General features: G+C 38.1%; 1 protein-coding gene across 2 annotated transcripts in view; it reads left to right on the top strand.

The window, feature by feature from the left end:
- The window catches only part of NGLY1 (N-glycanase 1), a 65202-nt gene extending 41390 nt beyond the window's left edge, over positions 1-23812 (top strand). The window contains exons 5-12 of one of the 2 annotated variants that reach the window (XM_010595547.2): positions 3116-3338; positions 5718-5839; positions 6837-6982; positions 8881-8991; positions 10338-10502; positions 14748-14933; positions 22577-22754; positions 23111-23812. In XM_010595547.2, the coding sequence (XP_010593849.2) occupies positions 3116-3338; positions 5718-5839; positions 6837-6982; positions 8881-8991; positions 10338-10502; positions 14748-14933; positions 22577-22754; positions 23111-23286 (1307 nt within the window). In that variant the 3' untranslated portion in view covers positions 23287-23812. The remainder of the gene's footprint in view (positions 1-3115; positions 3339-5717; positions 5840-6836; positions 6983-8880; positions 8992-10337; positions 10503-14747; positions 14934-22576; positions 22755-23110) is intronic. The other variant, XM_003415725.4, reaches the window with a different exon arrangement.
- The last annotated feature ends 222 nt before the right edge of the window (positions 23813-24034 follow it).

The following is a 24034-nucleotide window of genomic DNA, read 5'->3' as shown; positions in this document are numbered from 1 at the left end:
TTCCTGTAGCTATAGTAACAAATTACCACAGAGTTGATAACTTAAAACAACAGAAACGTACTCTCTCAAAAGTTCTGGAGGCTGATATCAAGTTATCAACAGGGCAGTGCTCCCTCCTGAGACTCTAGGGTAGAATCTGTTCCTCGTCCCTTCCAGTTTCTGGTTGCTGCCAGCATTCCTTGGCTTGAAGCCACATCGCCTAGTCTTCAACACCAGCGTCTTCAAATCTCTCTCTGCTTCCTCCTTGTATCCCTTCCTCCTCTGTGTGTGCAGACTCTCCCTCTAGTTCCCTTTCGTAAGGATATGTGTGATACTTTTAGGGCCCACTTGGATAATCCATGATCATCTTCCTACCTCAAAATCTTTAATCACATCTGCAAGGACACCCCTCCCCCCCTTTTTTGCCATATAAGGTAACATTTATCGGTCTCAGGGATTTGGACATGGATATCTTTGGGGTGAGGGGCATTTTCAGCCTACCACATGGGGCCAACTGAAAGAATAAGAGTAGGGACTTTGACTTTTACTCTGAAGAGATGGAAAACTCTTGGAGGGTTTTGATAACACGGTCTGCCTTGTATTTCTAAAGAGATCACTCTGGTGCTGTGGCGACTAGACTGAGGAAGAAGTTGGCAATGCTATATTTCTACAAATTCGTTTTTAATTTTGTAAGAATCCATAAATATCTTCTTGTTGGAAAACTTTAATATTGTACAGGACAAGCTAAACTCTCCCTATCAGTGAGTCCTACTGCTCTTTCCAGCAGGAAGAGCCATCATCTTGTGATGTGTTTCTTTACATATCTTCTCCTGTGCATTTACGGGCATAGTTACCTGTAGAAATAGTCTAAGTTGCATTTACATAAAAATGGCAACCCAGGTATGTTCAGTTCCTTGGCATTTTTCGCTTATTAGCATATCTTGGAAATCTTTTTCACTTCTTCATGTGGTCTTTTTTTTTAATTATGTTCAACAGTATGCATGTACTATTATTTATACAGCTTCCTGTAGTTAGAGATTGCGATTTTTTACTTTTTGTCTCTATTCTAAACACTCTTGAAGTAAACACTCTCTTACACAGCATGCCTCCTGGTACACACGAGCAAGAGTTTTCTCTGGGCAAGATACGGACAGTGTCAAGGCTATGTGACATTTTAACACTTTAATGGATCCTGCCAAGTTGTCTTTCAGTTTATACCAGAAGAGTATTTTTTCCCCTTCATGAAATTATTGAACTTTTTTATGGTCTTTGTGAATTTTCCTCATGGTTTGGTTAATATTCTTAGTGGTATGTAGCAGTTCTTTGTATATTCTGGATGTTTATCTTTTCTTTATCTTTATCCTCCTGGCATTCCTTGTTTAGTTCTATTTAGCCTATCTTTTGTTCTTTTTTTTTTTTTTTTTTGAGCAGCCCTGGAGGAGCAGTGGTTAAGTGTTTGGTTGGTAACCAAAAGTTTGGTGGTTCAAACCCACCGATAGCTCCATGGGAGAAAAGACCTGACGATCTATTCTTATAAAGATTATACCCTAGGAAACTCTATGGGGCAGTTCTGCTCTGTCTTACAGGGTCCCTACGAGTTGAAATTGACTCAGCAACACACAGTAGCCTATCTTTTAAGTCTTAAATTGTTTTAAATTGTAATGTAGTAAAATTTCATTTTTTTCCGTTATTGATTTTGTAATTTGCATCTGACTTAAGAAGATTTCCCTACACCAAAGTTGTAAACATATTCTCTGTCTTCCACTGCTACTTTTTATAGAATCCCTTCTATATGTGTATATTTATAGTAATATATAAAATATTGGTTTAATGAATTAATTTAATCCAATGGTATTTGGATAGCCTTTTGTCCCAGCGTAATTTATTGACTAGTCCATCCTGTTAGAATTGCTTTGAAATGCTAACTCTGTTAAATAACGTGTTCTTATTTAGATAGCCATCTTCAGAGCTTTGTGTTGTTTCATTGATCTGTGTGTTTGTTCACCAATATCACAGTATTTTGATTAATAGAATTTTATAATTTGCATTAATATGTAGTAGAGGGGATAATTTTAGAGGGGATATAGCTTATGGTTCTTATTCAAAGTTGTCTTACCCATTTTGTACATTTTCTCTTCTACATGAATTTTGTATTATTTAGCTTGTGTAATCTTAGGAAAAACTATTCTGTAATTTTAACTGCTAATGCATTAATTTATACATTAATTTGTGGAGAATTAACATTGTATGTCTGTTATTTCTGTCCTTTTTGTTTTCTTAAAGATTTTTCCTGTAGTATTTATTATTTTGAAATATATCAAACATTAAGTACAAGAATAGAATATATCAAATGCCTATAACCAACATCAAACTTTATTAGATCCTGACATTATGCCATATATTTCCTTCATGTGTGTTTTATTACTTTTTACCAATAAAACATTAAGGATAGAGCCCTTGTGTATGTCTTTCTAGGTCTGTTCCCCTCTCCTTCCCTGTAGGTAATGATCTTGAATATGGTCAAGAGGCATCTTTTTATTTGATATAATGAATATAATACTGTCTGTCCTGTTTCCGTGCTATAGTTGTACAGTGTAGACATGGTTGTGGTTCTGGGTGTTTTAGGGTAGGTATCCATGGCTGGATTATATTGTACAGTTGAAGCACTGATAGAAAAACTAGTGTAATAATTAAAAGAGTATCTGGCATTCTGTGACTTCTGTCTACGATTTCATAATTGCTTTGTGTTTACTTTTGTATATACCCAATAGCAAATTTAGTATTAATCATTTTTAAACATTTACAAGAATAAGATTTGTTTTCTTACCCACCCACGTGCTTCGGGATCATTTCCAGACTGATCATAGTGCCCTGAGAGGTCATTACGTTCGGCTCACATGTTAATGCCATAGTGTTGATTAGAGGTTACAAAGTGGTACAGTTTCACTTGTCATAGTATTTTATCCTGGTAATTCGTTCTTGCATCTTATTTGGGAAAACCTTTTAGGTAATCTTATGTTTTCATGTATTTCAGCCTCGCACTTGAGAATAAAACGTGTGAATATTTTGCTACTGAAATAGTGACTATTAGTTTTCGTCAGCGGTAGATCTTATCTGGCTTTGCTTTAATTCTCAGGTACCGTTGTAAATGACGAGGATTTTCTTTTGCTGGAGCTTTTGCATTGGTTTAAGGAAGAATTTTTTCACTGGGTGAATAACATTTTGTGCAGCAAATGTGGTGGCCTGACGAGGTCTAGAGGTGACTCGTTATCCCCCAGTGATGATGATCTAAAGTGGGGTGCAAACAGAGTAGAAGATCATTACTGTGATACATGCCAGTTCACCAATCGATTCCCAAGGTGGGTATACACAGGGCAATAAATTCACAGCAATTTCTTAATGAAAGGTTGGAAGTGAATTTATTAAATTTTTAGTAAATGAACTTTTTATCTTCATTTTAATTATTGGAAATATATTCTTCTAGAACAGGCTGGCAAACTACAAGCCGCAGGTTAAATCCAGCCCATCATCTGTTTTTGTCAATAAAGTTTTATTGGAGCACAGACAAGCTAATTCGTTTACATACTGGCTGTGATTATTTTCATGCCACAACAGCAGAGTTGTATACTGGTGTCAGAGACCAAAGTGGCCCACAAAATCTAAAGCAGTTACTGTCAGCCCTTTAGAAGGAAAGTTTGTTGACTTCTACTCAAGAATATAGAGCACGTTTCGACTCGTGACACACATGAGGTCTCCATGAAATCAGAATTGACTTGATGACAGCTGGTTTACTCTAGAATATAAATTGAGTGTTGTCACGTTGTTGTTGTTGTGTGCTGTCAAGTCAATTCTGACTCACAGCGACCCTATAGGACGGAGTAGAACTGCCTGTAGGGTTTCTTAGGTTGAAATTTGTCCCATGGAGCCACTGGTGGGTTTGAACTACTGACCTTTTGGTTCGTGGCCAAGCACTTAACCATTGCACCACTAGGGCACATGAGTATTATCATAGCAACTTTAATATTATAAATCATTTCTTTTAATACATAATTTTTAACCTTGAATAACGATAATTCTGATAACAATCATATACTGATAATTGTGGTAGTAGTTATAGTACAGTACTTAAAATAATCATCAGCTGTAAGGTAAAAGTATAGTATAATATAAGGTTTTCACTGGCTAACTCTTTTCAGGAATAGACCACCAGGTCCCTCCTAGTCCTCGTCTAGAAGCTCTGCTGAAACCTGTCCACCATGGGTAACCCTGCTGGTATTTGAATACCAGTGGCATAGCTTCCAGTATTGTAGCAACACGCAAGCCCCCATAATATGACAAACTGACAGATGTATGGTTTAAAGTATACTTATTCAGTCTGTATACTCAGTATGCTGAGCAAATATTCCACGAAGCTGGACTATACGAAGGAGAATATGGCATCAGGATTGAAGGAAGATTCATTAACAACCTGCGATATGCAGATGACACAAACCTCACTTGCTGAAAGTGAAGAGGACTTGAAGCACTTACTGATGAAGATCAAAGACCACAGCCTTCAGTATGGATTACACCTCATCATAAAGAAAACAAAAATCCTCACAACTGGACCAATAAGCAACATCATGATAAACGGAGAAAAGATTGAAGTTGTCAAGGATTTCATTTTACTTGTATCCACAGTCTACGCCGATGGAAGCAGCAGTCAAGAAATCAAAAGATGCACTGCATTGGGCAAATCTGCTGCAGAAAACCTCTTTAAAGTGTTGAAGAGCAAAGATGTCACCTTGAAGACTAAGGTGCGCCTGACCCAAGCCACGGTATTTTCATTCGCGTCATATGCATGTCAAAGCTGGACAATGAATAAGGAAGACCGAAGAAGAATTGATGCCTTTGAGTTGTGGTGTTGGCAAAGAATATTAAATATTATGGACTGCCAAAAGAATGAACAAATCTGCCTTGGAAGATGTACAACCAGAATGCTCCTTAGAAACAAGGATGGCGAGACTGCATCTTACCTACTTTGGACACGTTGTCAAGAGGGATCAGTCCCCGGAGAAGGACATCATGCTTGGTAAAGTACAAGGTCAGCAGAAAAGAGGAAGACCCTCAACGAGATGGATTGACACAGTGGCTGCAACAATGAGCTCAAGCATAACAACGATTGTAAGGATGGCTCAGGACCGGGCAGTGTTTCGTTCTGTGGTACATAGTGTCGCTATGAGTTGTAACTGAGTCGACGGCACCTAATAACAACAACAACAAAATCTGTATTGAGTAGTTTTTAAAGTTGTTTAGTTTTAAATATAATAAGCTAATTATGCACTTGCTAGAATAATGCTAATGCTTAAAGCAGGTTTCCTAGACAGTCTCTGCCTGTCTGAATCTTGGCTGTCCTTCAAGGCCTAGTTCAAATACAAGTTCTCTCCCCAGTCCTTCTCCTATACACTAAATTTGACCTGTTGGATGGTTTGTTTCAGTCTGCCATTTATTATAGTTATCTGTGTTAATGCCTTCTCTCTGTTTGGACTGTAAACCTTCAAAGGCAGGACCGCTGTCTAATTTATCTTTTTTCACCAAAAACTCTAACACAGTGCCTCATATATCCTACGCTCTTTAATCAATATTTATTGAATGAATAAGAAATTATGAAATATTACTGGGTAGCATAAAGGTAATATAATTTTTTTAATACTTGATTTTGGTAATGAATCAAACTTGTTTTTGTTTTTTTAAACCAGGTATAATAACCCTGAGAAACTTTTGGAAACAAGATGTGGACGGTGTGGCGAGTGGGCCAATTGTTTCACACTGTGCTGCCGAGCGTTAGGGTTTGAAGCTCGCTATGTTTGGGATTACACAGGTACAGAGCGTGGTATGAGCAGAGAGTAGTTTGCACACTGACAGATTTGGGTTTGCAGTCTAGCCCCATCATTTTCTATCCCTTACCTTCCAGCCTTGTCAGCCTCAGCTTCTGTTTGCTTTCTGTGAAAATAGCAATAATACATGCCTCACAGGAATTTTTTGTGGGTATCACAAGATTTCTGTAATATACCTAGCTTTTGCCTGGTACATCGCACTATACATCTTGTTTTATTAACAGTTTACCATGACATTTATAGTAGTATGATTTCTATTTGGATAAGAACTTGTATAATAATGTGTTAAAGAAATCTTTATTTTTGTACGAATTAGTGTAAAAGATTTAGTAACCTTAACGTATAAAAATAGTGTATAAAGGCCACGTGAAATTTATATTGTCCTTATTTAGAAATGACGCGTGTCATCTACCTGTTATAAAGTTCTTTTCCTCTCTCTTGAAGTTTTGCTTGTGTTTCTGCTGTTTTCTTAGACTCAAATAAAACCTTCACTTAACAGTTATTGTTCTATTACAATCCAACATAGAATATTAAGAACAAGAGAGGCTCTGTTGGGTCTCCCTACTGGTTCTGAGTCTTAAAGATGATTTCAAAAGTGCCATTAAGTCCATCGCATTGGCAGACTGAGTCCAGTGTTTTTAGGTTGTTCGATGTGTTCACCACCTTTGGAGTTCTGGCACACATTATTTTTAATCAAGCCTTAAACTAACTGCATTAAGAGAAATATTCCAAAAACAAGATGAGTACGTTTTCAAGAATTTCAAAGAAATAGAAATTTTGAAATACAAGTATTCTAGAGTCTGGTCTACCACAAAATGTTCAATAAACTGAAATGTAGAGTGTTAGAAATTACTTTATTATGTGATTCTAGTCTTAGCAGTTTGTGTATAGTTATAGTTAATTGTAAACCATTCTGGTTTTATGAACTTAGCTTCTCTTTCTGTTGTGTTCCCATTGCTTTCTTGTCTCTCACTTGAGTAGACCATGTCTGGACAGAAGTCTATTCTCCTTCTCAGCAGCGGTGGCTACACTGTGATGCATGTGAAGACGTCTGTGACAAACCGCTACTTTATGAAGTAGGATGGGGCAAGAAAATCTCCTATGTGATAGCATTCTCTAAAGATGAGGTAGGACATAGAGAAAAAAAGTTTTTTCCCAAGAATAAAATAAATAACACAATTATTCATTTATTTATTTTTGGCAGCTTTGGGGAAATATAATTGACATACAGAAACTTGCATCCATTTAAAGTGTACAATTTAATAAGTGTTGAGGTCTGTATATACCCATGAAATCACTACCACAATCAAGATGGTAAACATATCTCTTATCCCCAGAAGTTTCCTTATCCTTCTTTCCTGCCCTTCCCCAGGCAACCACTGATCTGCTTTCTGTCAGTATAATTTACATCTCTAGAGTTTTCTATAAATGGAATTATACGGTATATAATCTTTGGTGGAGGGGGGTTCTAGTTTCATTCACTCAGCATAATTATTTTGAGATTTATCCGTGTGTGTGCATGTATCAATAGCGTGTTCTTTTTTATTGTTGAGTGGTATTCCACTGTATGGATGTACTGTAGATAATTTATCCACTCACTTGCTAATAGACATTTTGGTAGTTTCCCATTGTTTACTGTTTCAAATAAAGCTGCTCTGGGTATTCACGTGGAAGTCTTTATATGGGCATACACTTTCCTTTTTCTTCAGTAAATGCCTAGGAATGGAATGGCCGGGTCACATAGTGTATGTTTAACTTTTTAAGAACCGCAAAACTGTTTTCTAAAGTGATTTTGCCATTTTACTTTTTCAGTAGCTGTATATAAGAGTTCCCAGTTTCTCTGTATCTTCTCTAACACTTAGTTCAGACTTTTTAATTTTAGCCGTTCTAGTAAAACGAAACGCAGTTTCTAGTAGGTGTGTGGAAACACTGGCAGCGTAGTGGTTAAAGTACTATGGCTGCTAACCAAGAGGTCGGCAGTTCGAATCTGCCAGGCGCTCCTTGGAAATGCTGTGGGGCAGTTCTTCTCTGTCCTGTAGGGTCACGGTGAGTCGGAATCGACTGGATGGCAGTGGATTTTGGTTTTGGTTTGGTTTAGTAGGTGTGTTGTGGTATGTTATTGTGGTTTTCATTTGCATATCTCTAATAATAATTTATATCGAACATCTTTTTATGTGCTTGTTTGCCATCAGTATGCCCTCTTTGCCGCTTTTTGTTTTTAAATTGGGCTGTGTTTTCTTATTATTGAGTTTTGAGAGTTCTTTACATATTCTGGATAAAAGTCCTTTATCAGGTACACGTTTTGCAAAGATTTGCTTCCTCCCTGTGGCTTGTCTTTTCATTCTCTTGGCAATGACTTTTGAAGAGAAGAAGTTTTTAATTTCTATAAAGTCCAGTTTATCAATTTTTTCTTTTATGGATTGTGGTTTTTGATATTGTATCTAATAAATCTTTGCATAGCTTAAGATCAAAAAAATTCTCCCCTGTGTTTTCTTTTCAGAAGTTTTATAATTAGACGTGTGATCCATTTTGAGTCCATTTTTGTATATGGTTCAAGATGTGGATTGAAGGTCATTTTTTTTGCGTATGGATAACCAATTATTCCAGCACCATTTCTTGAAAAGATTGTCCTTTGCACTTTTGTCAGAAATCAGTTGTTCTGTAATATAAATTTAATGCAATAAAAATGGAAAAAGCTTTTATTTTTTTTAATTTTATGAAATCAGCTTTGTAGATAACTTTAAAAAAGAGAATGCTTTTTTTCTGGAAAATTTTGTCTTTTTACCTCAGCTTTTTAAAAAAAAAAATTTTTTTTTTTTTTTTCTTGGAAATGTACCTGTAAGAAAATGAATAAAAAGCGTATTCTCTTCAGTTTCTTTTGCAGGTTTTTAAATTTGAAATAAAGGATAGTATTTTAAAAATTGCATTGAACACTTAACATTCGTTCTAGCAATTCTCATATTTAGCAAACCAAGACTGATGGTGATAATCTTGTTAGATATTTATGTTCTGTGATTTGTTCGAGGTGGTTGACGTCACTTGGCGATATTCTTGTAAACATGAAGACGTAATCTCTAGAAGAACTCTGGTTAAAGAAGAATTACTTCGAGAAACTATTAACGGGCTTAATAAGCAGGTGTGTAATTGGGATTTGTCATTTTTGAGAGGATATTTGAGGTTTTTAATCAAGAATAGCCAATTTTCAACTCATTGAAATTCTTTAAGTAGCAGCATTATTTTGCAAACAAAAATATTTAAATGTCCTAAATGTCTTTTTGTACATTGAAAATTCGAGGACTCATTTTAAATAAAATATTTCATTTTACTTATGTTATTTTAGATTAAATTGGCATGTCTTTTCTCAAAGTTCAGTGAAACAAATTTCAGTGTATATAGTACTTGACATAAAGTGCTGTTTTATTTATCAAAGTAGTTTTGTCTTGAATGTAATCTCTGTCTCTTTCACACACACACACACATGCACACACACATGTGTTTGTCCATTATGGAATTTCTGAAACAAAGCACAGGAAATTGTTAACATTGGCTACTTCTGAGAAGAGGAACTGGTGTTGAAGTTGGAAAGCTCATTTTTTATTTATACTCTTTGGTAGTATTAAATTTTTATTTTGTATACATAAGTTTTTCATAATTCAGAAAAACAAAAGCAACTAATTTTCCTTCTGGCAGAGTATATTGCCTTAATCTAATCAGTTATTGAATTTATTCACAGTGAGGTTTCATCCTGTTTCGAATTTGCCCTTTTAAGTATAGCCCTTCAGAAATTCTAACCGGAAAACCTGGAGTATTTCCTAGGGCCCCTCACCTTGGCAGGCTCTGAACTCCAGTTTATTTTCTCATCTGTACCATGAGTATGAAAAAAATTCAGCCTCATTTTTCAGTGCCTTCTCCGCCATTTTGTTCTTGGCTTCTCAGCCTCTCCTCAACATTGCCACTTAAAAATTGGCAAATACCTGGAAGGGAAAATAGGCATACCTTTTTGTTTTTTTTTTTAGTAGGTTTGCCTCACCCTGATTCATTTCTTCTTTTGGGAATCTTGGCTTCTCAAGTTCCGGTTACCTTGTAATTGGAACAGGTGTCTGTATGTGTGTCTGTGTGTGTGTTTTCCCCAGCTTTTGTTCATTTTCTCAACAGGGCAGCTGGTCGTTGGTCTGAACCAGCTAGTCCTTCATAGCACGAAGCAGAAATTGTTACTCCCGTCTCAAAGCAAGGACACTAGAGGCCATGGAGAGGTGGCAAGAGGTGTTACATGATTTCTCAACATAAAATACGTAAATTTATTTTAAGCTTCCCACAGTGTCCATTTTATTTTCCAAATAAAGTATGTGTGGAAATAAAGTTGGTTACGTCTTTGAGCATCCCCTTAAAATGCAAATGTTGTAAGTGTCTTCTTGCTGAGAGATAAACGGGCCTCGGCGTTCTCCTAATCTTAACTATGTTTTTGTTTGACGTGAGTTACAGAGGCAGCGACCTTTGTCAGAAAGCCGGAGAAAAGAACTTCTCCAGAGGGTAATTGTGGAGCTCGTTGAATTTATATCTCCCAAAACCCCGAAACCTGGAGAGCTGGGTGGAAGAACATCTGGGTCTGTGGCTTGGAGAGTAGCCCGAGGTGAAATGGGCCCAGAGGTATTTAATTTATTATATCCTGATATTCTTTTCAGTTTCCTGCTTCCCAAACTGCTGTTTGATTACAGAAAATTAACTTTGCAGCATAATTATTAAAAAATGTGAACATTTGAAGAGAACTAAATAAATTGACATAGTATAACATGAGTTAGCAAAGCATTTTAAAATGAGATTTTTCTCTTTTTTACATTATGTAAATATTTTAATATTTAGTGCAGTGTAACTTTGAAGTACATACAGAAATACACACAATTCATAAATGTATACCTTAATGAAGTTTTACAAATCGAGCGCCTGTGTAACCACCAACCAGACTAAGAAATAGAATCTTAAAAAAAAAAAAAAAAAAAGAGAACCTCACCAAAACCCCAGAAACAGCCATGAGTTCCCTTCCAGTTACTGCTTTCCATCCCTAGGAGTAACAACCACTGTTATCCTGGCCTCTAACATCATAAATTAGAATTGCCTATTATTTTGCTTTAAGTAGGTGGAATCATACCTACTCTGAATGTGTGTGGCTTCTTCCATTCAATATTATGTTAGTGGGATTCCTATCTTTTGTTGCATGTTTATGGTATGTTTATTCTCATTGCTGTATAATATTCCTTGGTATGAATATATACCATCCTAAATAATACTATTTATGAAATCACTGATATAATTATCCGTTTCACTGTCGATGGGCATTTGGGTTGTTTTTGGTGTTTCATTATTACAGATTGCGCCGCTGCAAACATTGATAACATGTTTTCAGTGACTGTGTGTCTGCGTTTCTATTGGGTAAATACGAGCGAAATTGCTAGGTTGTCAGCGTTGGAGTGTGCGCAGCTTTAGTAGACGACGGCCAAGTAGTTTCCCAGGTGGTGTGCCAGGTTATACTCTCACCAGGAGTATATGAGGTTCTTTCACATCTTTGCCTACACTTGGTATTGCCTTTCGTTTTCACTTTAGCAGTTCTGGTGGTAGATAAAAACTAAAAAATAGTAATAGCATACTGTAATTTCCGTTTGCATTTTGCTGATGACTAATGAAGTCGAGTGCCTGTTCTTTAAACTTTCGGATAGCCTCTCTTAAGAACTGCCTATTCAAGTCTTTTAAAGTGGGGGTTTAATGCACTTAAAAGAGCTGTGTTTTGTGTCTTGCCTTTTTTTTTTTTGCCATACGAAAACTATAAAGTACAGTGGGAAAAATCTAAAATGTGGATAATTAAATCAATGAAAGTATGTATTTCATGATAGATGCCTGTATATATATCTGAAATTACTGTTATTGTTATGATTGCTATTATATTGTCAAACTTATTTTAAGATATTATCATTTAATTAATCTCCCAAAATTAAATAATGAGCAATGGAAATACAGTCTCTATAGTTACATCCCATAGTTATGGGTTAGGTGAAAAGCATTGTGCTAGGTTCTGCAGTGGATACTAAGGAAGAACAGCAGACTGTCCCTTGCCTTGAGTGAGCTTAAAGTTGATTCACTGGAAGGTATTTAAATATTAGGTGTCTAGGAAAATAAGTAACAAAAATGCTTGAAAGGAAGAGAACCCATCACAGTATTAATATCAAAGAATTCCAAACAAATGATAGTTTTATATCTACTTTTTCTAAGTTTGCTGTTGTTACAATTTACGGCTCTAGGCTAAAAGAGGTGAATTATCCTCAATAAATTCTGTTTGCTTTTTAATTTATTCCATCGTCTGTAGTAGGCAGTGAAAGCGTTGGTTCAGCCATAGAATTACAAGATCTAAACTCACATAATTGAAATCAGTGCTGAATGCAGAGCGAGCTGCAAGGATAAATCTAATGAAGCCAGTTAGAGAGCTCATTTAGTTCACAGCTGTTTTCAGTTTAAAACATGGCAATTATTTAGGTCTTCATTCCTTTTTCTTTGTATGGATGGGTTTGCTCCCTCTCACATGCGTGTAAGTTGATTAAACTTTAAAAATATTAATTGGGTCATATATGCAAATTGTTCTCTCTTCTGAAATTCTTTTTTAAAAATCTCAATTACTGGGGACCCTATTAGGGCCATGAATTAAAAGAGAAATCGTTTCCCCCTTTAGAAATGAATGTTAGTTTTAAAAATAAATTTGAGAGATATGAATCCTAAAAAATTTTAGAGCCGCACCTTGCAGTCAATTTGAAAAAGAAGGTAACATTGATGATACCATTTCAAGAAAGAAAAAAATTTATCCTAATCTTAGACTGAAAACATAAAGTCTTAATGTTACTGTTATCCAGTTTGCTTTGTTTAGCTGCATACATGCCATGTTCAGTAACATATTTTTTTTTTATCTTTGTCACTTGGTAATGAGCTAATCCTTTGTAAAATAGTAGACAATGCTATTTTTTAATTTTATTTCCATTTGGATTATGTCGGCGCTCTGAAATATCTTTGCAGAAGAAAGAGAAGAGAAAAATTGGAAAGTGTTCTCATGTGCTTGTTTTGAAATTTCGCATACTAATTCATAATTGTAAAATTAATTTCTAAAAATAAACTGCTTTTTTATCTCTATCCTTTTGGCAGCAAAATCCACACTTTCACTAGGGAATTATCGCCTTGTTCATACATGTAATGGCACTATTTTAAAATTCCAATAATAATACCTGTAAATATTTCTCTTCGTGTTTCTCGGATTTTTTTATATACTGTTTATTGATTATTGTGCATTTGGAGTTTTTATACTGTTTAATATGTAGCCCTCCCCCCCCCGCCCACAAAAAATGCATCACCAACTCTCCTGACTGGTTAGTACACATAATAGCAAGATGTTGACACAGTCTAGAGCAGTGGGCCTTAATGGTGGATGATTTTGTGCCCCAGAGGACAACTGGTAATGTGTGGAGACATTTTAGTTGTCACAACTGGGGAGGCTGGGGGAGGGGGAAAGGCGCACTGTCATCTAGTGGTTAGAGGACAGGGATGCTGCTGAACACCCTGCAGCAAACAGGATAGCCCCTCACAACAAAGAATTATCTGGTCCAAAATAGCGATAATGCAGATGAGAAATCCTAATCTAGAAACAGGCTTCTTAGACTGGGCTACTCTGCCTTTGTCTCAGGAGGAGGGACGGTTGCATGAATGGCACAGAAAGACTCAGGATAAATACAGCATCTTTCTCAAACCTTAGAGTCATTCAGAGATTTCAGGAAGTAGGGAAGTATCTTATATTAATCCCTTAGATTAATATTTGCCTGGAATTTAAAGACATGAGCTTTTGTGTAATTTCACACATGTACAGAATTATTTCAAACTCTACCTGCCAGGTACTCACCTGGCTTAGGGTATCAAGAAAGGCTACTCTGATGAAATGGCTTTAGGTGGGGCCCTGAAGGGTGAGAAAACATCAAATATACGAAGAGTAGACAGAAAAGCATTCCAAACAGAGAGAACAGCATGTGTCAAGGCACTGAGGCAGGAAGGAGCTGGGCCTATTTGAGGAACTAAAGGAAAAGTAATGTGGTGGGAACATAGAGACCAAAGGGAAGAGAATAGCAAGAGATCTGCTTGGAGAAATAGGCAGGGGACAGATCCTATAAGGCCCTGTTAGCCTTGGTAAAGAGTTTGGAATTTAAGTACAGTGGGAAGTCACTGGAGTATATTAAACAGGAAAGTGATTATTTTTACATTATTTTTTAAAATAATTTTCATTGCTGTGTGGAACATGGATACGAGAGGTAAGAGGTGAAAGCTGGGAGTCAAGTTTGAGAGACTACCGTATTTTTTTTTGCAATTAATGCACCCACGTAAATAACATGCCCATACCTATAATGCATGTAGGGTGCCTAGGAAAGTAGTGCATGAGGGGACTGAGCAGTTGGCAAAAAAACCCTGTAGTGCACGCATTATTTGCGTAAGATACCTTACTGCAATAGTCCAGGTAAAAGATGGTGGTGGAGGTGGAAATGAAAAACATGGATTCAGGTTAAACACAAAATCACAAAAATGTAAATCAGAGTTGAGTTTTATTTCCTGTTTATATTTCCTGTATTTCTAGTAATGTTCATTGCTATATTAGCATCATATTGTTTATGTTTAATCATAAAACAATTTGAGAATTGTCCAGTGGCACCAATTTTTCTTTTTCAATGTAAAATTTTGCCTTTCTTAAGTCATAATATTTTCAAGGGAGGAGTCTCTTCCCAATCGACATAACCCAAAACCCAGATCCTCTTTTTGTTTGTTGGTTTGTTTTACATCTTCTGTCATGTTGCAAACCTAATTCTGCTTTCTTTTTAGAGAAAAGAAACCGTGTTCATCCCCTCTGAAAATGAGCAGATTTCTAAACAGTTCCACCTTGGTTATAATACTGTGAAGGATCACTATGTCCGAGTTTCAGATAACAATCAAACCATTTCTGGATGGGAGAATGGGGTGTGGAAAATGGAATCCATATTCAGAAAAGTGGAAACAGACTGGAACATGGTAACTTAATGCATGAAACTATGTTTAAACCTTTGTTTAAACAAAGAGAGATTGGCTTCATTTTTTAGTTGCGCATAAGGCAAAAATGGATGTATCAAAATTATTTTTAGAAGTCCTTTAAAGGTAAAAGAAAATTCTGTTCCCAACATGTAATTAAAGGTCTACTACAAATTGCTGTGTTTCTCTTAAAGAAGTATCCATTTTCATCAAAGAAGTTGGGAGAAAATAATCAAGTGTGTGACCAATCCATGCAACTATTTTCTTGCATGAATGTATGAAATATATTGCTGTTTAACTCCTTCACAGATATGTATCGACTGTCTACTCATTGTAGGCTACTAGGGGGTATAGTGTATTTTTACGCAAATAACGCGCATCCTGTGATTTTATGACAGCCACGGCCTCCCCCTCCCCCCTCCCCACGAGGCACCCTCACACGCGCCACCCTGCCAGTCCTCTTCCAAATGTTGCTATAAAAAAAACTTAGCATGCTTACCAAAATACCTCATGGGGGAGGGTGCAGCTGGCAAACAAACGCAGAAGGTGCGTGTTATTTGTATAAAAAATAGAATAATAATTTAGTTCCAAGTCCCAAGAAGCAGGTCTCTAGCAAGCTTTCGTTTCACGAGGTTTGGATGATTGAGCAGCATTGTCAACGATCTCTTCTCTGTGTCCTAAAAGTAAATAAATGGAGGTAGGACGGTAGTGACCAGGTGCCATCAACTCGACACCAACTGTTGGTGACCCCGTGCGTGGAACTGCTTCACAGGGTTTTCAGTGGCTGATTTTTCAGAAGTAGACTTCCAGGCCTTGCTTCCAAGGTGCCTGTAGGTGGCCTCGAACCTCCAGCCTCTTGTTTAGCAGCCAAGTGCCTTACCAGCAAGGCCACCCATGGTGCACAGGTTTCAGAGGAGCTTCCAGAATAAGACAGATTGAGAAGAAAGGCCTGATGATCTGCTTCTGGAAATTAGCCAGTGGTATGTGGGGTTGCCATGCGTTGGAACCAAGTCTACAGCAACTAACTGCAATCGGACCATAAACCAAAAAAAAAAACCATTGCTGTCAAGTCGATTCTGACTCATAGTGACCCTGTAGGACAGGGTAGAACTGCCCCATAGCGTTTCCAAGGAGCGCCTGGTGGATTCAAACTGCCAGCCTTTTGGCTAGCAGCCACAGCACTCTACCAGTACGCCACCAGGGTTTCCAGTAGGACCATAGTAGTTCACTTACACCAAGTTGCACATTGCTGTCACATGGTAACTGTAACATGTAAAAGACTTTACTTTTTAAACTGCCTTGCGCCTTAAACACATGCCAAAAATAAACTCAGTGCTATTCAGATGACCTCAGTAGATCTGACCGTATTACTGAGAGATTTTTATTGGGCTTACTAACTTATAGGAATCTTTTAACGTTAATTTGCGAAGATGTTTGTGTGGGAAGGGAAGCCATTCATTTGTAAGACATACTGGATAGATTTTTAACAGTGAGTTACAGACTGACAGCTGCTGTTATTTATAAGCATAAACTATATGCTTATCACTGTCAGGCAGTAATCAGAGAACAAAAGAAATTCAAAGATAAGGTCCCTGCCCCCCCCCATTATAAGTTGTTCCAAAGTTTATCCTGGTGTGTGAACATAACACATATCCCGTTTAAATCACATTTATTATCTAATTGCAAAAGTAGGGATCTTTCTGTATTAAATCAAGAATAACTTAGAGGATTATTAAAATTACAGATTTATCAGTTGTCTTCTTTACCTAAAGAAGAGCATAAGCAATAAAACAAGATAAAATTTAAAACTTCATCATGTATTTATCTGTAATTGATTGTATAGTTGATGAGAGAGGATTAACTTCTGGAAAACTGTCCTCAGCTGAAAAATTCCTCTGACCGAAAAGTAAGATAGAATGGGAGTGTTATTTATCCAAGTAGCAGCCTGCACTTGGCTGAACCGAAGCAGGATCTTGCCTTTCTCCCTCACCAGCGGCCCTAGTGTGCCACAGAAGCTATGCGGAGAAACAGGTCTACTGTACGGCATCTTTCTTTTTGACCTTAGTCTGTCACTTGTCTGTCAGCACACATTTACCGAGTGCCTGTCGTGCCAGGCATTGGTCTCAGGTACATGAATAAAAAGACGAAGAAAACACAGTTCCTGCTGCACAATTTAGCGGGAAACCAAAGCAGAAACAGCCATCTTAACCATGACGCAGAGTGCTGCAGTAAGAATGTCAACACATTGCTATGGAAACACCGAGGAGGGAGTAATTAGCTATGGCTGTGGGAGTTGGGCAGAGTGCCACAGAGCAGGCGACATTTGAGCTGGACGCCAAAGGATGAGTAGGTGTTCAGTAGGCCAGGAAACAGCAGGAAAAAAGGCAGAGAGTGCCTGGCGTATTTGGATTTCCCAAAATAGAACTGTGTGGCCAGAGAGGGTGCATTGTATGAGAAGGATTTAAATAATGTAAATGAGATGCGAAGGCCATTAAATAGAGAACAGGGCCCTGCTCAAGAAAAGCTTGTACCTTAACTTACGTGAAGGGCACCGTTGTATAAATGTTGAATGACTCCTTTTCCGGCTACAACATTTAGTATCAGAAGAAGAAAAATGCAAGAACCTTAACTCCACTTGTAGAGACGGATAACTCAGAAGTAACATACCCAGAACCCAGTGCCGTCGGGTCGATATATCCACAGGAGCGCCTTTATCTTCCTCTCGGTCTGACTAACACGCTCCTATCCTCAGAATTTGGCTTCTGGTCCCACCTGACTGTGTCCGTTTCCTCCTTTGTAGACCCGTTGTTCCATGCACCTCATCTTTATGACTTTTATTCAGCAGATATTTGTGAAAATGGGTTATTGTTTCTCTCCTATAGATTATAAATGTTGCCGGGCAGAAGCCTTTTTTTTTTTTTTTTCATTTTGTATTCTCCACATTCATACATCTAGTTCAGTGCATGGTACATAGTAGTCAGCAGAAATTACTGGAGAAAGAAAAAAGGACTGAGTAAATGAATATATACTGACTTACACCACCCCTAGAGCTTCGTAGAGCACCACAGATACTCTGCCTTTGTTCCAACTCCAGCCCCTGGATGCCTTAGACACTGCATTTTTTGAGCAGTTTTATCACTTCTTTGTCACCAGAGACATTTTAGCACCTTTTGATGCAGGGCACTGTGTTAGTAAATCATTGAGACATTCAGCAAACGTGCCTTGCCAGACAGCGTGCTTGGCCCTCAGGATGTCACGGTGGGTCAAGAGGCAAGACTAGTGTAGGAGAAAGACGTGTGACCCAGTTCTTCAGATGAGTGGAGTAAGTGCTGTGCAGTACGCATTTAGGTCTGTATGTGATACTGAGGGAGGAAGGACAGGAGGACGTGCCACTAGCTGAGTCAGGGCTTCACAGTAGAAGTGATATCCAAGTGGGGTTTGGGAAGAGGTGGGAGAGGGAGTTTGTCAGCATGGGGCCAGAATGTGGAGGGAGGGGGTGTCCTGGAGCATGAGAACAGCATGTCCAAAAGCACAGAGGTGGGGCCATCTGGTGTGTCCCGGGAGGAGGAAGCAGATGGGGATAGATACGGGGGAGAATGGTGGGGAATAACAGTAGAGAGGTGAACAGGTGTCCAGCCCCAGAGATGGTGATTGCTTTGCAAAGGAGCTTGGGTTTTTACCCTTTATGTAATAGGAAAGCACATCGTAGGATTGAGGCTGGGGGGGACATGATCACACTGGTATTCCAGGAGGTCAGTCCAGAGGCTGCGGATGGAATTAATCAGAAGTTTAGTATACAGAGGGTTAAATACAGCAGGAACTGACAGTGGATTCATGTTTGACTTCAGTGATAAAATGGAATAACCAAACATAAGATACGTGAGCAGTGCAGTTTCACCTGCACCAAATTAAAATCCTTTGAAAATACAGCTGTTCTGCTGGATATCTGTAGAAGTGGCTGACTGCAGGGGGCCTGCAGCACGGTGAAATTAATTAGAGTTAATCTCAGCAGCCTAAGCAGAATAATTTTAAGAGGATACTGAAGAACAGCCAAATAGCACAGTGCAAACCAAACCACTAGGAAACCATAGCAGTGGGCAGACCAGCCTGGCAAGTAGTAATCCGAAAATCTTTAAGCAAAGATTTGCTGAATGTACAATACATAAAGAAGCTGACATGTTAATTGTTCTTAGTCCTAAATGCACTGGTCACCGGCACAAGCCCAAGGACAAGCTTGATTTGTGTACCTTGAGAAAGGTACAACTTGGACCTTAAGCCAGAGACGGGCAGTAGCCTTGTTCCCACCCTCAGTTTGTGATATGCCTGTATGTGCTTACAGACACTGAAGAGTTGCATAGGCCACGGAGCAGGGTGTGCATATAGAATTCAATCTGCTGAGGAAAAACGCCATGATTTTTTATTTTACTACCGCCCCTGCTAAGGTGGGGTAACAACACCATTTTGCAAAATGACAGCTTACAAAACCACGCATGTAAAACCGCACACAGTAAATTAAACCTATGAATTAAAAAAGCCAGCAGGCAAAAATTTGTCCATTGGGTAACTAAGGAAGTTAGGAATTGTCTAAGTCAACATTTTTATGAAGAAAAAAATTTTCTCTAGACAAAACAATTGAGTATTTGAGAGCTTAGGAAGTATTTTTTTCTCCTAAATAAGTTATAATTACTAGTTCTGTTGGTATTATACGTAGGCAGGACCACAATTGGAAGTTTATGTAAATCCTGTTGTTTTGGTACATTTCAGATAACGAAACTGAGTATACATACTCTTGATAACTCCCTATCACATCTAACAATGATTGAATTAGTTAAAATGGTGCAGGTAGAATTTATCATGTGAGAAAGATGACGTGAATTTTCACCGTAAACCTGTTTTGTACCTCCATACACTGTTTCTTGAGTGCAGGAGACCTTTTCTCTACTTACAGTCTGTTTGAATGTTTATTTAAGCACCTAAGAATTTAGTGATGAATTCCATCTTACCCTTTAACTTTTAGGACCTTAAAAACCAATGCCTTTAGGATGGAAATTTTAAGCTTTAAGACAAGCAATTCTTTTGGGAGTGTTCAACAGTTATTCTAATCCTTCTGTTAACAGTTAAAACCACAGCTCTGACCTAGACCCACACATTATCTTTAAGGCGATTCTTGAAGTAAGCTAAAAAAAAAAAAAAGCTAGAAGGTCGGAATTAACCTGACTTCAGCCTATCACACTTTATACTCACACTTTTGAAGGATACTTGAAACTACCCAGCTCTGAAAATACACAAGACATAGAAGTATATATTGAGACATAAAAGTATCTGTTTCTGTCTTAAGATTACTTCCCCCAGTCTTAGTTCTTTCCAGCTGTCTTTCTTCCACTAATCCCTCCGTTGGCTCATCTTTCCCAGATAACCACCTTTTCTAGCCACTCCTTTTTTTTTTGTCACTTGAGCTTTAAGTGAAAGTTTACAGTTCAAGTCAGTTTCTCATACAAAACTTATACACACATTGTTATGTGACCCTAGGTGCTCTCCCTACAATGTGACAGCACACTCCTTCTCTCCACCCTTTATTTTCCGTGCCCATTCAGTCAACGCCTGTCCTCCTCTGCCTTCTCATCTCACCTTAACAGGAGCTGCCCACATAGTCTCGTGTCTACTTGAGCTAAGAAGCACACTCCTCACCAGTATCATTTTATGTTTTATGGTCCAGTCTCACCTTTATCTGAAGAGTTGGCTTCGGGAATGGTTTTAGTTTGGGGCTAACAGAGAGTCCAGGGGCCGGGACCTCTGGGGTTCCTCCAGTCTCAGACCACTAAGTCTGGTCTTTTTACTAGAATTTGAGGTCTGCATCCCACTTTCCTCCTGCTCCATCAGGGACTCTCTGTTGTGTTCCCTGTCAGGGCAGTCATTGGTGGTAGCCAGGCACCGTCTAGTTCTTCCAGTCTCAGTCTAGCCACTACTTAGAAGGAGTAATTAAGTTTTGGATAATCCCTAGATGTGAAACTAACCAATTCCCAAGGAGAACTGGTACAATTTTGAGCCTTCAGGCTCCCCTTACAAATGGCTATTAGGAGCATGTAATGGGAGCCTGTGAGCATTGGGGGATGTTGTATGGAGGTGCCCTGAACTTGAGTGGAGCAATTGACAGCTCCACATGTCCAAGTTTGTCAGAACAACAGTTGCCTATACATATCTAGTCTCAGGAGTTCAAGTTTGTTTACTTGGAGAAAAAACTGTTAAATAATCTCTAACTCATTGATTCTAAAAATCTTCTGATTAAGTTAACTAACTTATTTAACCTAGAAGAAAAATAGCTATAGGTTCCAAAACAGACTGCAAAAATCCCTGCTGGAATGCTAGTAATGACTGATTTCTTACCCAATGACTAAAGACAGTACAGGTGGTAGCCGTTTCCATGACAAATTATTTTATATGCTACTTGCAATTATTTGTCCCTGAGCTAAATAGTATTTCGAGTATACTAGATGTCTCTAAAATAAGATCTAGTGTGAATATGTGTGTGTTTGTCAGTTTTAATATTTAATAAATAATGTTTATTAAACCCTTCAGTGAATCTAGAACTTGTTCCCCCAGAGAGATTATGATTTGGCTGGATTATATCAGGCAAGTACCCCTGAAATAAAATAGTGGTGTTTGAGAAAGGGCATTTTGGCCATTCAAGGTGAAATGCAATTATGGAGGACCTTGAAAGCCAAGAGTTTGGACTTCATGCAAGAGCCACGTGCTTGCTGTGTGTCCCAGACCAGGCAAAATGACGTGAAGGAAGTGGGATTTTAAAAACGAATCTGATCAAAGGGATTAGAACTGGGTAATGTTAGGTGGTTGCAGTAAGAGGGGTGTGAAGCCATGACTGCAGTCAGTAAGCGGTATAAATGAGGAATGGGGTCTATTCAGGACCCAGAAATGCAGGATTATTGTGGGAATTTGGATACAGGGATAATGAGCGAGGAGTCAGATTCTTAGGAGTTTGAGCCTGTGAAAGACCAGAGCTGTGGATGTCAGTTTTCACGTCAACATCTTGAAGAGGGTGAGCTGGAAGGAGTCAGTAGAGCGCTTGGATGCCGTCAGTAGTGTACCTGTAGATGGTAAGGGTCACTGGTGGTGAAAGAACAGGGCGCACACTCTGCAGATACTGCCTTTTAAACAATTAGCAAAAGCCAAAGAATTTCTTCATTTAGACAGTGTGGCCCATGTCACTCTCGGAAAGCTGATAGGGAAATCCAGACTTAGAAAATAAGAAAATTTAAGCAGTGAATGCATCTAAAAGAGTTTTCATTTTTAACAGGGTTCATCAGAAGGGCCGTTTTAACAGCTGAAATTCTAACTTTTCAAGAGCATGTCATTTACCAAAATTTGGTTAGCGCACAGCCCTTTACTTTAGGGCTACACTTATTGAAGCACCTACGTTCAAATAAATAACTTTTAATCCAGAGCAGAAGATGCTATAGGAAAAATTGCAAATGAAATGAGGACTATTAGCAGTAAGAATATTGTCAGTGACGAAAAGTCAGGCCTTAATAACCATGTGCACACAGCACCCTGTGACAGTCAGACTTCTGACTGTGTTTGCTCTCTGTTTCGCCATTTCTGACCATTTCTTTCTCCCTGCTACTTTGTAGGTGTATTTAGCCCGAATGGAAGGATCATCCTCTGCTTATATTTCCTGGAAGTTTGAGTGTGGATCAGTCGGTCTCAAAGTCGATAGCATTTCCATTAGAACAAGTAGCCAGACCTTCCAGACTGGAACAGTACGGTGGAAATTGCGATCTGATAGAGCAGAAGAAGAACTGACAGGAGGTGAGCACTTGGCTGGCGAGTTTACCTCTGTGGAGTGTGATTATATTTATCTGACATGCAGCTCTGACTTCTTCATGCGTAAGAATTATTCATAGTATTGAAGCCAGATTTTTAAATTAAAAACCTATGTAACCTCACAACAGAGGACTAATGTTTTTGGCGTAAGACACAAATACAAGGAGAAAAACGATTCCTTTGTTTCAAAGGACGTGTTTGCTCCAAAACGACTACTTTGTATTTTTTAGGCATTGATTTTTACCTACAAGTCAGGTATGTGAAATGCCCTCCCAGCTATCTCCTTATGCCCTTTACATTACCAAAAGTAAAATGTTAATTTTTTTTCCTCTCTTCGACAGATAAAAAGCTTCGCTCCTATCACGATTTTTCTGGTGCCACTGAAGTTATTTTGGAAGCAGAATTAAGCCGAGGAGATGGTGATGTTGCCTGGCAACATACGCAGCTGTTTAGACAAAGCCTAAATGACCATGAAGAAAATTGTTTGGAGATAATTATAAAACTCGGTGACCTCTGAGAGCCTGAGTATTACAGGAATGCTGGCAATAATCAGGAACTTCCATGGTCTGGAGTCGTCCATTGATTGAGCGCATGCTGTGTGGCTGATTTACTCCCCTGTGCGGGTGTATTTCTTTTGCTGCCTGTCCATCGTGTGAGCCTCACGGAAGTATATCTTTATTTTCTGGACCACAGTGAAACCTTGAATCAAAACCTCCCGTCCATGTAGGACTGTAGTTTTAATGGTTGGAGTAAAGTCTTATTGCCCCAGTATGAGATTTCAATCTGAAAACTGTTAAGTATAGTTTTAAGAGTCAAATGATGGTATTCATGATTATGGTAAAATCCTGAGCTAATAATAGTAATTTGACACTTTCTAATCAGCCATTAATTTCTCCGTTTACAGTTGGATTAGGCTTTCCTAAGATTTTTAATTTGTAACAAATGTGGAAGTATAGTATCTTATAAGTTATATAATGCATGAAAATTTTTATGATTGTAAATATGTAGGCATTTGAGAAATAAAATGAGATTATTTTGCCTTATATCTTTTGAGTGGTTACTTTGGCCAAAGAAAAATCTTTAATAAATATGTTATACATTGAAAATCACTTGCGTGGACAGGAGTTATGGAAACATTCAACACTGACTGCATAAATTCAGAGATACATTGTAAATTCCATAACATGTGGACAGGAAAAAATGCTTTACCTTTGAGTTTATTTTTATCTACCACATTGAACATAATAGCTGTTCTTGACTCTGAA

The sequence above is a fragment of the Loxodonta africana genome, chromosome 27 (genome assembly GCF_030014295.1).
Source record: "Loxodonta africana isolate mLoxAfr1 chromosome 27, mLoxAfr1.hap2, whole genome shotgun sequence".
NCBI lineage: Eukaryota > Metazoa > Chordata > Mammalia > Proboscidea > Elephantidae > Loxodonta > Loxodonta africana.
This window is presented reverse-complemented; position numbering and strand designations above follow the sequence as displayed.